This window comes from Plecotus auritus (genome assembly GCF_963455305.1).
Source record: "Plecotus auritus genome assembly, chromosome: 6".
Taxonomy (NCBI): Eukaryota; Metazoa; Chordata; class Mammalia; order Chiroptera; family Vespertilionidae; genus Plecotus; species Plecotus auritus.
In genome coordinates, this window is record NC_137773.1 from 97514038 (window position 1) to 97530884 (window position 16847).

Sequence of the window (16847 nt, forward strand, 5' to 3'; positions counted from 1 at the left end):
GAAGGGGAACAACTAACCCCCCAGGATCCTGGAGCAGACACTTCAGGGGTGGGTGAGTTACAGCAACTGGACACTGCTAGTTAGTTCGGAGGGAAGTCAGCAGTAAGGCCAGACTCCACCATCTCCCCAAAGCAGAGACCACAGCCACCATCCTGCCGAACACACTTTATTTTGTCCTCTCTGATCTCTTCCCTTCCCCAAGGTTGGCTGCCCCTCAGTGCTCCAGGCCTGAGGGTGGCCGTCATTTAATGGCAGGTCCCCACCCATCCCTAGGCCTGCAGCAGCCCCTGGGTCTCATAGTCTTCCGGGATGGTGTCTGCGGAGGGAGAGAGGATAGGTGAATGAGAAAGGGTGAGGCCAGCAGGGCAGACCCACTACCTAGCAGACCCTCCCCTCATTCCGCCCCCTTACTCCCTCCTCTTACCATTGCAGCGGTAGCGCAGGTTGGCCCAGATGATGTTCTCCTGGGAGAAGCAGAAGACACCTAGGCGGCCACCCCGCATAGTTGTATCCAAGACCACATTGCTGTCAGCCACCAGCTCAGGGCCCTCGTAGAACCGCACTCTGGGGAAGAGGGGGGGCAGGGGACAGTGAAGCACCTCAGAGTTTTGGCGTCCTGCCCTGGCAGATGGGCCCCTCCTATCTCAAAGTAGGGGCCATGAGTCTCTCCTGCCTGACCCATACTCAGAGCAGGTGGGGTTCCTGACTGGAAGCTCAGTTTTCCTGTGTGAGAGAATGAATATCCAGGATCCTGTACACAGTAGGTGCTAACTGGATTTCCTGCACAGAGTAGGAACTGAGAAATGGGGTGTGGGTGAGACCCCACCTTCTAGCTGAGGCCCCACTGTGTGCTGGGTCCTAGGAGGGGTGTCATGTCCCAGGGCCAGTCACAGTTAATTCTAGCTGCCTGCATTGTATCTGTTTTACAGACAAGGGGACCAAGGCCCCCAGAGTCTCTCCTTCCAGGAGCCAGGGTGGAGCATGGACTCAGTCCCTTGGCAGGGGTGGGGTCCCCACCTGATGTAGCCCACTTGGGGCCGGTGCTGCAGGAACCAGCGGTAGGATGTCTTGTCCTTCCAGCCCACGTTGCGGGGATCCTTCCACAGCAGCCGCACCTGTGATGCTGTGTCCCCTGTGTGCCACAGCGCATTCCGCAGCTGCTCCCCGGGGCCCGTGGAGGACTTTACAGCCTGACATGCCCAGGAACAGGAGCAGACGGTCAGAGGCCACTGGAGCCTCTCAGAACCCTGCCTGGTGGTTGCTTCAGGTCATAGAGGAATGATAGAAGTCTTGGCAGGGGGGGGAGGGGTCTGGATGGGAAACCCACAGGAAGCCACCTTGAGCACCACATGGAGATTTGCAGGTGGGTCATAGTGGGTAACAGTGGTATGGGACTCATGAGAGGGTGTGGAAGTCGGTGAATAGGTTTGGGATCTGGGAAGATTTGGGGGTCTGGAGGAGGATTTAGTGACCTGTAGAGAGTTTTGGGTGTCTATGGGATAAACGGGTCTAGAGGATTTGGGAAATATCTGCAACATAGTCTAGGGGGTCTGCAGGAGGATTTAGAACCTGAGGGAAAGCTTAGGGCTCTGTGAGAGGGTTTCAGGGCCCAAAAGATGACTGGGGGTGCTGGGTGAGGGTTTGAAGGCCTGTGAGAGGAAATGGGTGGTATTTGGGGCCTATGGGAATCCAGAGGAGAGATGAAAGTGGGTAGGAAGACTTGGAGGTCCATAGAATGATGCTGGGGGACTATGAAAAGCTTTGGGGTTCTGTGGAAGGGTTTAGGGGCTTGCTAGAGGACATGGAACAACAGGTCAGGAGGCCTCCTCCCCCTGCACACCTTGAGCTGGATTCCAGGTTCAGCCACAGCACGGAAGGGGTTGGCCTGCCAGTATGTCTGCTCCATCTGCTTCCACATGACCACGTAGAAGCTCGAGCTGTCCTGGTAGCCAAAGATGAAGCCAGCGTAATCATCGTCTGTGACAGTGTTCACATGAAATGTGCCTTCGAAGTCCACGCCATTGAAAGCAGTGTAACCTGGGGAAGTAGGAGACCAATGGGATCCTGGACTCCCCAGAACCGTCCCCCGAGAGTCCAGCTTGGCCCCTGGGCCCAGATTCCCCTCTCAGTACACCCACCCCACACCTACCCTCTGAATCCAGACACAGCCATGCCCGAGCCCTGGACCTGCCTCAGACACCCTGCTCTAGCCCAGACCCAACCTGACCTCGCCCCACCCTCACTCTGGCCCTTCCCCTGAGCTCCCTGCAGAGCCTTTCCCCTCCCAGTGTCTCACCCACAGCCAGGCCAGGGTCGCTGTTCATCGTCTGCACAATCTCCATCCCCTAATAAGGACAAAGGTAGAAGGGCCTCAGCCTGGCCATGGGGCCCTCAGCTTTCCAGCCCCTAGGTTAGCACCCTAAGCGGGGGTTCTGAGTTCCTCCCACCTTCCGCCTGGTCCCTGCTCCCACCTGGTTGAGCACCACCCAGTTGGGGTCTATTTGTGCGTCACCCTCGGGGTCCAGCACCACCGTCTGGAAGGCCCGAAAATCGGTGAGGGTGATCTCGGCATTCTCCGGACAAACATCGATCTTGTCCACCACCTTGTCAGCGTCGAAGTCGCCCTGGCACGCATCACCTACGCCATCCCCTGAGAGGAGGTGGGAGACCCTGGGGTGGAGAGGTCAGCGCCAGGCTCCCCACTCCATGCCTAGCCCCGCCCACTCCAGCGACTGGCCACGCCCATCCTTCCACTGGCCCCACCACGCCCATTTGAAAACCTGCCCCAGTGGCTCCACACACCCTGTCCCACCACGGGTCCCACCCCCTGCCTTACGATCTGAGTCTTCCTGGCCCGGGTTGGGCACCAGGCGGCAGTTGTCCCGATTGTCAGGGACTCTGTCGTTGTCGTCATCGTCATCGCAGGCATCACCCTGTCCATCGCGGTCTGAGTCCTGCTGAGCGCTGTTGGGCACTGTGGGACAGTTGTCCCGAGAGTCCTGGTGCCCATCCCCATCCCTAGAATGGGTTGGGGAGGCAGAGAAACAATGAGATCCTCACAGGGCCCAGTCAGGGGCTGCCCATCCTGAGCCCCCACCCTAGAAGGCCTCCTTACTGGTCTTGGTCGCTGTCACAAGCGTCTCCCACAAAGTCGTGGTCCACATCCCTCTGGGGAGGGGGGAGTCCAGGGGTCCACAATCAGAGCAAAGGAACTCAGAAGCCTCCAACCCAGGCCCAGTTCAAGAGCAAAGGTCCTCCTGACCCCAAGGAACACCCCTCCAGCTGCTTTGGAATGGGCGGCAGTCTTGTTAACAGCTTGGGGCTCAAGCCAGGGGTCTGACCCAACTGGGGTCTGACCTGCCCTCACCTGGTCTGGGTTGCTCTTCTGGGGACAGTTATCACAGACATCCCCTACACCATCACCATCACTGTCCTTCTGGTCTGAGTTGGGCACCCTTGGACAGTTGTCCACTGCGTTTCGGATCCCTGCAGAAAGCAGGGGAACACGACAGGACCCAAAGATCAGGCGGGGCCAGGCCAACTTCAGCAGGTCAAGTGCAAGCCTGGGGCAGAGTCCTACCCTCTCCTAGCTCCCAGTTACTACAAAGTAGGCCCAGCCTCATAAAGACTTTATGAATAGATGGCCATGGAGGGGACTGGCCCTCACTAGGGGGCAGCTCAGCTAGGCCCTCTCCTTGCCCTCTGAATGCACGCCCTGAGCTTCTATGCCCTAAGTGTAAAAAGGGCGCCTCCCAGCTGGCATGATTTAGCGGTTGAGCATTGACCTAGGAACCAGGAGGTCATGGTTCTATTCCTGGTCAGGGCACATGCCTGGGTTGCAGGCTCGATCCCCAGTGTGGGACTTGCAGGAGGCAGCTGATCAATGATTCTCTCTCATCATTGCTGTTTCTCTCTCTCTCTAAAATAAATAAATCAATCAATAAAAACTTTTGTTTTTTTTTTAAAAAGGGCACCTTCCCAACACTAAACTCCAGGTTTTGTCCTGCTTTTCCTCCCTGCAGCATCCGACATAGAGAGCGTTTTTCTGCTCCCCTGAGCATGGTCCATGGTCCTGAGCATCCCGGGTCAAACCCTCGGCTTTGGAGCCCGGCTATCCCCCGCAACACCTCCCCGCCCCCCGCCTCGCTCACGGTCACCGTCGATGTCATCGTCGCAAGCGTCTCCTTTGCCGTCCTGGTCTGTGTCCTTCTGGTCTTCGTTCTTCTGGGTTCGGCAGTTGTCACACGCATCGCCCCACTTGTCATCATCCGAATTGCGTTGGTCTGGGTTCCGGACCAACGGGCAGTTGTCCTAGGAGACAGGACCAGTTAAAGGGAGGGAGGAGTCAGGCCAAGAGGGGCAAAGGTCACATCCAAGATGAGCCCCTTTCCGACTCTGGGAACCCTATATCGCACCGGGGCCGAGAGTCCAGCCTCTGAGGCCACGCCCTCGGCAAAGCCACCCCCACCCAGCTCGCCTGGGCCCCGCCTTGGCCCCACCTCCTCGTTTAGGACTCCGTCCCCGTCGGCATCGGGGTCGCAGGCATCTCCGATGCCGTCGCGATCCACGTCCTCCTGCCCCGAGTTGGGCACAGTCATGCAGTTGTCCTAGGGGCGGGCAGGGCGGACAGGAGGAGCGTGCCATTTAGCCCCGCCCACACCACGACGGACCATGCCCTCCGCTCTTGCTCGCACCCTCCTCTTCCCCCCACAACATCTCGCCCTTTGTCCGCGCCCACCTTGCGGCAGTGGCGCTCTGAGCAACGCAGCTTCTCATCTGGGAAGCCGTCCAGGTCCGTGTCTCGGCCGCAGAGAACCCCGTTGCCAGCCCAGCCGATAGCACACTACGAGTAAGGAGGTGAGCGGATGCTCCGGCGTCACCGAACCCCGCCTCCCCATTCCACGCCCCTTCCTGCACGCCTGCACTCACCACACAGGATTTCGAGCCATCACGCTCCAGGACACAGTCGGCCTTCTCGTGGCACGTGCTGGGAGTGCCGTCGGGGCATAAGTGCTGGGCGCGCGGACGGCAGCCGGAAGCTTGGTCGCCCACGAAGCCAGGCTGGCACTGGCCACACTGGAAGGAGCCCTGCATGTGGGCGGAGGGAGGTCAGTTCGGGACGCTGCCACTTCGTGCTTCACCCCACCCCCTGCCCCGTCTCCATCCTTCTCCTCTCCTCTGGGCCTTACCCGGGTGTTGACGCACACGGAGTTGGGGACGCAGTTATGCTGCCCAGTCTCACACTCGTTAATGTCCGTGCAAACCTGGGGGAGAGGGAGCGCAGAGGTCACTGCCCCCACGCAGACACCCCCGAACCTGGTGCCGGGTGTCCTCTGCATGCTACCTCTCCCCTCCATCCCGCCTCAAACACCGACCATTCCTACCTCGGACCCTTACTCCACTGACTCCGTTCAGCCGGTCCCCACCACCTCTCGCTGGAGGCGAAGCAGGGAAACGGCCACGTGGCTCCAAAAGTTCACGAAACAAAATGCGCACCCCCCACCCACGACTCCTCCTGGCGCCACTCCCCAAGGCCCTCACCTGCTTGTTGGCCTTGGCGAAGGGCAGCCCCACACCTTCGTGGGTGGTGCCGCTATACCCCGAAGGACAGGCCTCGCATCTGAAGCCAGGGCTGGTGTTGATGCAGCGGACCCGAGGGAAGCAAGGATGGGCGTTACACTGGAGGACAAGGGCCATGGAGGGTCAGAGGATGCGGAGCTGTTCCGCTCAACCCCGTCGCCCCCCAGCGGCGCCTTAAGGTTCCTTTGGCTTGGAGTTAGAGAGTCCAAGGGCCATCAGCCGGCACTTTGGAGGGGGGGATGACACATGGGGCGGAGGCCATCGTTCCAGGGATCAAACGCGACTTTGCCTTGTTGGGGGTAGAAGCAGGACCAGGGGAGGAGAAGGGAACGCCTGGAGGGGGCTGTTCCTGGGACCCGGTAGGTTTGGTGGTCATGGGCGGGGGGAGGAATTGTGAGGGCGACCGTCCCCAGCGGAGGGCGGGAGTGGTCGTCGGGGTGTGCGTGCCCTTCGGGAGGGGGGTCGTCGGGGCGGACTCTCCGCGATGGTGGAAGGGTCGTTGGGGCTGCCGAGCCTCGGAGGTGAGGGGGGTCGTTGGGGTGGACCACTCTCGGCGGTAGGGGAGTCGTCGGGGCGGGTGTCACTGGCAGTGGCGAGAGTTATCGGCGCGGGTCTCCCTGGTGATGAGGAGGGTGGTCGGAGCGGGTGACCCCCGGTGGTGGGGAGGTCGTCTGGACGTGCGCCCCCGACGGTGAGGGGGTCCTCTGGGAGAGCACCCCCAGCTGACGAGGAGGTCGTGGGGACGTTGGGGAGTTGGGGGATCGTCGGGGTGGTGGGGGCAGGCACACCTCGTTGATGTCAGTGCAGTGCGAGCCGTTGCCTGTGAAGCCCGCGGGGCAGGGTCCGCAGCGCGCGCCGCTGGCGGTCATAGTGCAGGCCACGCCGGGGAAGCAGTAGCCGGGCGCGCACTGGGGTAGGGGTCGCACGCTCAGGCCGGGTGTGTGCGCTGGCTGCATCCCTGCGGGGCAGACTTGGGCAGTCAGAACCACGCCGGAGGGCAGAGCCTACCAGCACCCGCCCCTGCAGAGGGCTGAACCCATCAGGACCCCACCCCGGACTGTTCTCTCGGATCTCTCCAGCCTCCCGCTGTCCGTGCTCTGGCGTCTTCAGCTGTTTCCCTACGCGTCTCTCCACCTCCCTGTACCTCCCGCACGGCTTCTGCCTCTTTTTGTGTGTCCTCCTCCCATCATCCCTGTCTCCGTTCCCTGTTTGTCTCTCCCCACCCCGCATCCACTTTCTCCATCTCTGTCAGCCTCGTTCTCTTCCTCGTCTCTCTTCCTCCCTCTCTCTCCTTCGCTTGCGGTGTCTCCCCAGCACTTCTTGCTGTCCCGCCGCCCGGTCTCTGCCTCCTTAGGTCCACTCACCGCACGCGTCACACTCCATCACCGTGTTTTTCAGGAACGTGATCTCCTTGACCTGGTGTGCAGAGGGGATGGTGTGTGGTCAGCGGGGCTCCGTTTTTCTCCTCCTCCTCTCTCCACCCCCCCCCCCGGACTCCCTCCCCTCCCCTCGCCACTCGGACACCCTTCTCCCGTCGCCTGCCCTCGCGCATCCCCTACTTCCCAGACCCCAGCCCCGCCTCTTCCAGGCCTCTCTCACCCCTCGCCCCGGACTCCAGTACCCTCCAACCCCGCCCGCACCTGCTGCCTCAGCAGCTCCCTCACGTCCCGCAGCGCCGCGTTGGTCTCCTGCAGTTCGCGAAGCATCTGCGGGCCCAGGTTTGCACCTGCACCAATAGGGGGCGCTGATGGGGTGTCGAGCCTGGGGACTCTCCCCCACGCAACTCCTCACGCTGCCGCCGCCACAGACAGGAACCCGATTCCTTGAGAGGTTCTCCGCCCCCCCCCCCCACCCGCTCTCCCGCAGCTGCCTGCTTTCTTCATCCCGCATGCCCCCGCTAACCGTCCCCCGCCACGGGGAGCCGCGACCCCAGACCTCCCGCGGATCCTCCTGTCAGCTTAGGGGTTGGGAGCGCCGTGTGGGGGAGGGCGCGGCTTACCCAGCGGAATCTGGCTCTGGCCCTGACCCGACGCACCAAGGGCGGCCAGGGAGAGCAGGAGAACGCAAGCGGCTGTGAGAACCATGGCAGCGAAGGGGAGCTGGACTTCGGCTTGCTCTCTGCTGCCCACCCGGCCGGCGGGGCCTATTTATCCCAGCAGCGAGGCCGGCCCCAGGGACGGCCCACCACCGCCCTGCCCATCGTCCAGCCGCAAGGTAAACAGCCAGTTCTGGCCTTTGCGTTCAAGGCCCCGCCCGGCATGGACCTGGTGGGGAAACTGAGTCATAGGGGGCCAGTGCAGGGGTCAGTGGGGTGGAGAGTCAGGTGGGACCACCCTCCAGCCCTCTCATTCACTTATTTATTGAGTGCCTGCTGTATTCCAAGCCCGGGGCAGCCCCCTCAACTCACACTTGGGGAAACAGTCAAGGGTGACTAAAGGTTAAGACCCACCTCCACCTCCCTCTCTGCTTTAGGTCAGGCTGACTGACCCTTCACTCCCTCCCTCCTCTCTTGTTTCAAAACGGGGCAAGTGAGGTCTCCCTGTGCCTCTGTTTCCCCCTACACAATGGTGGAAATAAGCATCATTATTACAGGAAAATGAGGGGTCAACGGAAAGCAGGGACCCTCAGTCTGCCTAACCAGGTCCACGGAGGCATGCTCCTGGCCCTGATCCCAGAGAGTTGCAGTAAACGCCCCTCAGCACCGTCTGATTTCCCCTATCTCTGGTTCTCTGCCTGGTGGGTGCTTGGTGGGGGCAGTCTGGTAGCCCAGCACCAGGAGGCCACTCAGTTTCCTAGTCTGTGCAATTGGCTGTTTGTGTGTCCATTTCCCCGCAGGGGAGGGGTGTACAAACCAAAGGGCTCCAGCTGGAAGTCTGAGGGGGGCCCAGACTCCTGTTTGTCAAGACTTCACCATACCTTCCAAGCTCTGCTCCAGTTGCTGTGGGAACAGCCTGTAATAAAAATAAAAATTACTGCTAATCAGGAAAATCATCTTTCTCAGCCCAGCCACACTCATGAGCTACAAAACACCTCAGTTTTCCGGAGTTAACCCTCTCCATCCCTACCCTTTACCACTACCCTCCAGAGGCATACAGCCTCTATTCAAAGGGTGGGGAAATTGAAGCCCAAATGGTGGAAGTGACTAGCTTAGTACCACTGCAAGGGGAGGGTGATGCCAGGGTAGGGTCATAGTCAGATCTGTTCTCCTGAGAGGCTGTGGAGAAATCAATGAGGGCTTCCTGAAGGAGATGGCAAAGAAACCTAACCCCCAACCATAAAATTATTTTCGTTGCTACTTCATAACTGTAATTTTGCTACTGTTAATGAATCATAGTGTAAATATCTGTGTTTTCCTATGGTCTTAGGCCAGCCGTGGGCAAACTACGGCCCGCGGGCCTGATCCGGCTGTTCTATCCGGTTCTCTTGCTCTCCCCTCCGCTCCTTTACTTTGAATTTATATTAGTTCACACAAACACTCCATCCATGCTTTTGTTCCGGCCCTCCGGTCCAGTTTAAGAACCCATGGTGGCCCTCGAGTCAAAAAGTTTGCCCACCCCTGGTCTTAGGCTCTACAGCAGCGGCTCTCAACCTGTGGGTCGCGACCCACAGGTTGAGAACCGCTAGCAGGGTCGCCTAAGACCATCGGAAAACACAGATATTTACATTACGATTCATTAACAGTAGCAAAATTACAGTTATGAAGTAGCAACGAAAATAATTTTATGGTTGGGGGTCACCACAACATGAGGAACTGTATTAAAGGGTCGCGGCATTAGAAAGGTTGAGAGCCACTGACCTAAAAGAATGGGAGGACTCAGAGCAGCAGAGGGAAAAGGTGGAGACAATTCTGGCAGAGGGACGCACGTGGAGCTTGCACGTGGGAAAAATTTCAGGCACATTCATGTATCCCACAAGTCTGCACTGAGCACCTACTGTGTGTCATGTCCTGTGCTAGATGCTGGGGATACTGGGTGAACAAGCCAGACCCAGCCTCTCCCTCATGGGTAGCCCAGGTTGGTGGGAGGCAGCTACGCAATCATCCAAAGGGGCCAGGACTATGATGCAGGAGCTCCAAAAGGTGCCTGACCCAGCGTGAGGTGGGAGGAGTCTGGGCTGGCTCCCCAAAGGAGAAGGGAACACCAAACAAGGACAAGGAAGATGAGGAGGACACGGCCAGGCAAGGAAATGATAGGAAAGCATTCCAGATAGAGGAACATCATACACAAAGCCCCTGAGGCAGAAATGAGCGTGGTAGACAGGCTGATCTCAGGGTGGAGAGATCTTGGGGCTCAAGAGAAGCAGTGCCAGTGGTGTGGGGCTTGGGCTGTGTTCTGAAGGCAATGGGGAGTCACAGAGTGTGAGTGAGGAGGGGTAGGCCTGGAGGGGAACAGCTGGTCCCAGCCTGGGCAATTCCAGTGAAACACCCGCCTTTCCTCTGCCTGCCATGAGCTCACCTCCTGTTTTTCTTGGCATCTGGCACACCTGGGGGCCACTCTGGGCTGGTGCTGGAATTCTTGGGAAAACCACGGCTCCAGCAGGGCCGGCAGGCATGCGTGTGCCTCATGCAGCTGGGACAAGGGCACATGGAAGCCAGGCTCCTACCATAGGCTTGGCACGAGGCTGAGGCTTGAACACACGTGGCCTTGTTCGGGCCATGGGAATAAATGGGGAAGGGCACTTCAGGCAGAGGGAACAACTCAGGCAGAGTCTCCGAAGATGTCCCTGTTTGCATATCAGACAACAGAGGACCAGAGACGGGCATTCTGGTTTCATACTCTTGCCTCCTGGGCCCCACCAGCCCTGAAATACACTTTCTAGTATTGTCCCCTTCCTCTTCATTTCCCAGCCTTTGTGCCTGCTGTTTCCTGCCACTCTAAATACCTTTCTCTATCCTTTTAGTCCTGGCTGTGATGCCCCCTCCTCCAGGAAGTCCTCCTTGCTCTTTTTGGACAGTACTCAGAGGCTGGTGCTTGTGTGACCAGCCCTCTGGGACCTGTGACAGAGTATTCCTGGTGGAGAATGTTGAGATGGCCTGACCCTGGGGACTGTGTTTAGTTCTGGGGACTCCTTAGGAGGCTGGGGGATTTAGTGATCTGTGATAGCACCTGCTCCCATTAATGTAACATTGTTATCATTCCTTATAAATAATGCAGCACCATTGCTATTCACAATAGTAACCCTTGCCAGCCCTGTACTTTAGGACACACTCCGGGGCAACATAGCCTGGGTTGGAAATTCAGCTAGGCACAGCCTTGCTCTGTGACCTAGCCAAGTTGCTTAACCTGTCTGTGCCCGTTTCCTTACCTATAAAATGAGGGTGATCCTTGTTGAGAGGATTGAATGAGCAAACCCATGTGCAACATCTGGCTCTAGTGTCACCCTCCTTATACAATAAGGGACTTACACACTATGTCACTTACACCTTAGAGAGTTTTTAGTCACATTTTCCTGGGAGAGGAGATGAGACACCTTAAGGTCACACAGCCAGGATTAGCACTGGGGAAGGCGGGACCTCTAAGGCCTTCACATCCCCCTCCCTGCCCTTGGTCACAGAATCCAGATGAGAAATGCTGGCCCAGGTCCCTCTGCCTGGTACCTCCTGGCCTGAGCCTTTGGCTGGTGCCCCAGCCAGCTCCCTTTCCCACCACACCAGCGGATCTGGGAGCCTGGCCAGGCTGGGGCTGAGGGGCTGGGGCCTTGGTGATGGGGCTCCTGGGGCCCCTCCTGGCAGAAGCCTTTTGGGCCAGGAGACATGTGGGCGCCCCCAGATTGCCCAGCTGCCTCCTCTGGTGAATCCAGAGGGAAAATATGTCGGGAAGGCAGCCGCCCTGCCCTGGGCGGGCCTGGCCACAGGCCCAGGGTCTGGGGAATTCATCAGGGCCAAGAGGGAGGCCACAGTCGAGGAGCCTGACCCAGCCTGCCTCTGATGGCCCCACTGGACCTATCTCTCCTGAAGGACCAAGTGGCAGGGGGCAGGCGGACGGGGTGCCATTTGGGCACTGGAGCCTAATAGACCCATCCTGATTTGCTCTGTGACCTTCAGCAAGCTCTGCCTTCTCTCCCACCCTCCATTTGCCCCAGCCCTGTCCCCATTCTGTCCCAGGCTTCCTGAAAGATGATGATAAAGGAGAAGATAACAATAAATATAAGGCCTACGGTTTTATTTTGTAAATACCAAACACTCAAAACCTTGCCAACCACTTTTATGGGTTTTCTCTTTCTGTCCTCCTCATCCCCACCCTCTGCAGCCCCAGGAGGCAAGGAACTGGTCATCGGTCATCAGTCATCGCGGGAGGCAGCAGAGCACAGCGATGAAGGTCTTGAACTCTGGCATTTGGGCCCCGAGTTTCATATTCCAGCTCTGCTGTGTGACCTGAGGCAAGTTGCTTAACTTCTCTGTGTCTCAATTTCTTCCTTATGTTCTCTCTTATTCTCTCTCTCACTCTCTCTGTCTGTCTGTCTCTCTCTGTCTCTCTCTCTTTCTCTCTCTCAGTGGTGGAAAGACCACCTTCAAAAGTTTATTATAGCTCTAACTAGGTTGGCTCAGTGGATAGAGCGTCTGCCTGCGGACTGAGGGGTCCCAGGTTCGATTCCAGTCTAGGGCATGTACCTTCGTTGTGGGCACATCTCCAGTAGGAGGTGTGCAGGAGGCAGCTGATTGATGTTTCTCTCTCATCGATGTTTCTAACTCTCTATCCCTCTCCCTTCCTCCCTGTAAAAAAGCAATAAAAAAATATATTTTTTAAAAAAGTTTATTATATTGTAAATTTTTTCTTCTCAAGGTTAGCAAGCAAAGTTGCTTCAGGAGAGAAAAAACTTTAGAAACAGGAGACCCACTGGAATTGAATGATGCAACATTCAGTGGATGCTGATTTCTAAGAACAATGTTGCACAGCCATATCTTCCTTGTTTTCCAAGGATAACTGTGGCAGGACAAAGGACCACCCTGCTCTATGTCTGTGTTACAGGGAGAGAAACTGCCTGCGGGGCTAACTGCAGACCTGTTTTTCTCTCCCTCGGTCCCTCTCTCTCTGTCTAGTGAAATGAAAAATGGAAATGCCTGAAGATTTTTGCACAGTAGCAGTTAAAACCAAGGTGAAAATGGAGACCATAAGAGCTCCATCTCTTATGGTCATCATGAGAACTGAGTAAATAAGTCCATGGAAAGTGATGAGCCCTCAGTTGGTAACATCCCCACTCTCCAGATGAGCAAACTGAGGTTTAGCAAGGTTCGTCCCATGTCCTCTCAATTTTGGCATACTCAGAGAGGGAAGTCACACACACCCTCCCCTCCTCATGAGGGCACCTAGCCTGGTCACAGGAAGAGATTCCCCCTCCCCGCCCCCAGGTTCTGGGCTCTGTCTGGAGATGGTGGGTTTGTGGACAGAGCCTACCTCCCCTAGTTTCTCTCCGGCTTCCACCCCAGCTCATTAACAGGAGGCCCTTGTTCAGCCCAGTGATGGATGAATGGAGGCTGAGGGTGGGGTGTGTTTACCCATCAGTTGCCTGGCGAGCAGGGGCCTGGCTGGGGCATGGGCCAGTAGGGGAGGGAGCTACCAGGTAAGGAGGAGCCCCAGCCCCAAAGTGGGAAGACTGGCACACAGTAGGTACCAAATAAGTGATTATCGTTCAGTGGGATGAAATTAAATAACTTCATTCACTGGACAGACATTGACCCCTTCCCACACAGCGCGCAGGGTGGAGGAGGTCTTGGCCTTTCAGCTCCATGGTGGATAGCTTCGAAGGCTGACAAGTGCACGCAAGCTTCATGGAACACTCACCACACAGAAGTAGGGCCAGCTGAGTTGGAAGAAGGAGCCCAAGGGTTAGGGAGGCCCCTCTGCAGCGGGATGTTGGTACCATGACCTGTACAGGTGAGTGGTTCTGGTTAACTAGGAGCACCCCAGGCAAGGGGCACAGCAGGGGCCAAGGCCATGGTGGGATGTGCCTGATGTGTTCAATGAGAAGGGAGGTACAGCTGGAGCAGAGGGGCTCTGGAGGAGGAGGAGGTGGGACCATAGGGAGGAGTGTGGGATGAGAGCCCTGTGCAGGCACAGAGCTGTGAGCTGAGAGCCATGGTTGGGTTCCACAGGCATCTCTAGCCCCATCTCTTTCTGCTCTCCGGACCCTTTACCTAGGCTGTGACTACTCCCTGGTGCATCATCCCCTTTAACATGGGGAATTTCTTCTCATTCTAGCTGTGTTAGCGGCCTCTTCTCACCTCCAAGGTGCCCTCAGCATCCTCCATCGCAGCTTGAGCGTACTGTGTGGCACTGCTGGGTTACCCGGGGTATGTGGGTGTGTCAAATGAGCCCCACCCTCTTGTTCCCCACCATCATGCACACATGATGGAATAAATGAATGATGGATTGGATGTACAGGTGGGTGAAAATAGTTGGAAGATAGGTGAATAGATGGATGGATGGGTGGATAGATGAGTGAGTGGATAGGTGGGTAGGTGGATGAGTGGATGGATGAATGGATGGGTGTATGAACATGGATGGATGATGGATGGATGGATGGATGATGGATGGATGGATGGATGGATGGATGGATGGATGGATGGATGGATAATGGTTAGATAGATGGGATGGGTGGATGGATGGACAGACAGATGGGTGAGCAGATGATTAGAAAGGTGAGTGGATATGTAGGTCAGTGGGTAGATTAGATGGATAAATGGATTCTCCCCAGGATCCTCTCTGGCTATGTGGCAAACCCATTCAGAGGTCACTGTGAGGAGTAAATAAAAGAAGGAAGGTAAAGCACACAGTAGGCACCCACCTATTGAGTCTTCCTGACTCTGTTTCCCACTGGGTTGAATAATTACTAGAGCCAAGGAGTTCCAGAGAATCCAAGAGCCATAAGACCACAGAACAAGGAGACAAGGAACTAAGAAATGACAGAGCCATGACATCATGGGTTTATGGAGCCACAGGACCACAGAGTACCAAAGCCACAGAACTGTGGGATCCTAGGGCCATGGGACCATAGCATGCTAAGGTCACAGAACTGTGGATATTGGGGTCACAGGACCACAGAGTGCTAAAGCGACAGAACTGTGGGATCCTAGAGCCATGGGGGACCATGGTGTTAAGAGAGCATGGACCCAGAGTGATGTGGCCACCAGTAAGCAGACACACAGAACTATAGGATGGTAGCCACAGGACCCAGGAGGGCTGAGAGACACAGCACTGAGGCCTCCCACATCTGAGGGGCCACAGGATGGAGTCTCAGAATTGACCCCAGCAGAACCATTCTCTCAGGCACACCCTCACCTGCCCACTGTCCACGGAGGCTCCCAGGGGCCACGGAGCTACGAAGTGCTTTCTCCCCGATCTCTGGGGAAGCCACAGGAGAGGACCACAGCATCACCGACTCCTGCAGCCAGCCAGCCACCACTCAGTGAATCCCTGTGCTAAGTGAGGCTGTCCAGGTGCCGGGAAACAATGCCAACCTCCAAGCAGGCGTGCTGAGATGCTGAGTGCTCAGCAGCAAGTGGAAAAAGAATAAAAAAGTTACTTCTACATTCATGTTCTTTTAAAGGCTAATAGCAACATGGCATGGAGGGGAGGCTGTACTCTGGCACATCCCCTCTGGACAGTGGTGGACTGCTGAGTTGCCTCCTTTCTCCAGCTTAGCTCCCACCTCTGCTCATGCCAGGAGTCACAGCTCAGCTCAGATTCCACCAGACACATCCATGTATTAATGAGCTCTCCTGGGACAGCAGCTTCTCCCAGCAGACCGTACCCCTGGTGCCCAAAACAATCAGTCTGTTTTGGACAGGGGAAACAGGCCCAGGATCACAGAAAGCCAGAGCCAGAACTCAAACCCCTGTCCGGCCCTAGCTGATTTGGTTCAGTGGATAGGGTCCCAGGTTCCATTCTGGTCAAGGGCACATGCCTGGGTTGCGGGCTCGGTCCAGCGTGCAGGGGGCAGCCAATCAATGATTCTCTCTCATCATCATTGATGTTTCTATCTCTCTCTTCCTCTCCCTTCCTCTCTGAAATCAATAAAAATATATCTTAAAAATACAAAACAAACAAACAAAAAACCTGTCTGTTGGATGCTGAGCATGAACTCATCAGAACCCAGCGAGACTGCCTGTTGGAGCCCCCGACTGCCTCCTCCTGGAGCCCTAGCCATTTTGCTTCCCGATGTGGCATAGTGAGGAAGCCAAGGCATGAGACTCAGCGATGTCTTCCCTCCACTGAGCTCAGAACATGAGCCAGGGCTGCTGTGGGACAAAATGTGATCACAGAGAGTGCACACTGGGACTGGTATTGCTGGGCTGGAAGGACCTTGCCCTTTTCCCACCTTCCACATGGGAAAGAAGAGGGCCAGGGAGTGGGGTTCTCATGCTTCCGAGGCCCTGGCACAAATGCAGCTGATCTCTGAAACGAGGTTACAGGGAGAGAAAGTCCATCCCTCGCTGCCTTACCTCAGTGGCAGGGCTGCCTTTACGCATGGCTGGATTCAGAAGCCCAAATGATGCCTTCAGGATGTCTCTCCATCAGCTTTCTTCCTTTAAAAAAGAAGTGATAGCCGAAACCGGTTTGGCTCAGTGGATAGAGCGTCGGCCTGCGGACTGAAGGGTCCCGGGTTCGATTCCAGTCAGGGGCATGTGCCTTGGTTGCGGGCACATCCCCAGTGGGGGGTGTGCAGGAGGCAGCTGATCGATGTTTCTCTCTCATCGATGTTTCTGGCTCTCTATCCCTCTCCCTTCCTCTCTGTAAAATATCAATAAAATATATTAAAAAAAAATAAATAAATAAAAAATAAATAAAAAAGAAGTGGTAAAATACAAAGACATAAAATTTATCATTTCAACAATTTTAAAGTGTACAATTCAGTGGTTTTTAGTCATGGCAACCATCACTTCTATTTCGTTCCAGAATATTTTTTTGTCTTTCCTTCCAGAATATTGTCATCTTCCAAAAGGAAACCCCATTACCCATTAATAATCACTCCACATTCTCCGCTGCCCCCAGCCCCAACCACTAATCTACTTTCTGTTCCTATGGATTTGCCTCTTCAGGACATCCTATATAATAAAAGGCTAATATGCAAATTGACCCAACGGTGGAACAATCAGTCACTATGATGTGCACTGACCACCAGGGGGCAGACACTCGACGCAGGAGCTGCCCCCTGGTGGTCAGTGTGCTCCCACAGGGGGAGCACCACTCAGCCAGAAGCCGGGCTCACAGCTGGCGAGCACAGGTGGCGGGAGCCTCTCCCGCCTCCGCAGCAACACTAAGGACCCC

The 16847-nt window shown here is 56.4% G+C and overlaps 1 protein-coding gene and 1 long non-coding RNA gene across 2 annotated transcripts; one reads left to right on the top strand and one right to left on the bottom strand.

Moving 5' to 3' along the window:
- Window positions 1–151: 151 nt before the first annotated feature.
- COMP (cartilage oligomeric matrix protein) lies at window positions 152–7785 on the bottom strand. Its single transcript, XM_080674402.1, has 19 exons — window positions 7580–7785; window positions 7221–7306; window positions 6945–6996; window positions 6369–6538; window positions 5542–5679; window positions 5190–5264; window positions 4930–5088; window positions 4739–4843; window positions 4500–4607; window positions 4152–4311; window positions 3368–3486; window positions 3116–3168; window positions 2837–3018; window positions 2472–2650; window positions 2297–2345; window positions 1841–2037; window positions 1018–1190; window positions 425–564; window positions 152–316 (listed from the first exon to the last, which is right to left on the bottom strand). Exons 1-19 carry the CDS (start codon window positions 7662–7664, stop codon window positions 270–272), a joined length of 2277 nt encoding a protein of 758 aa, XP_080530528.1. The 5' UTR covers window positions 7665–7785; the 3' UTR covers window positions 152–269.
- On the top strand, window positions 7660–12324 carry LOC308251261. Its single transcript, XR_013960909.1, has 3 exons — window positions 7660–7794; window positions 11829–11958; window positions 12074–12324. It is a non-coding gene; the product is annotated as an uncharacterized lncRNA (long non-coding RNA).
- Window positions 12325–16847: the final 4523 nt, after the last annotated feature.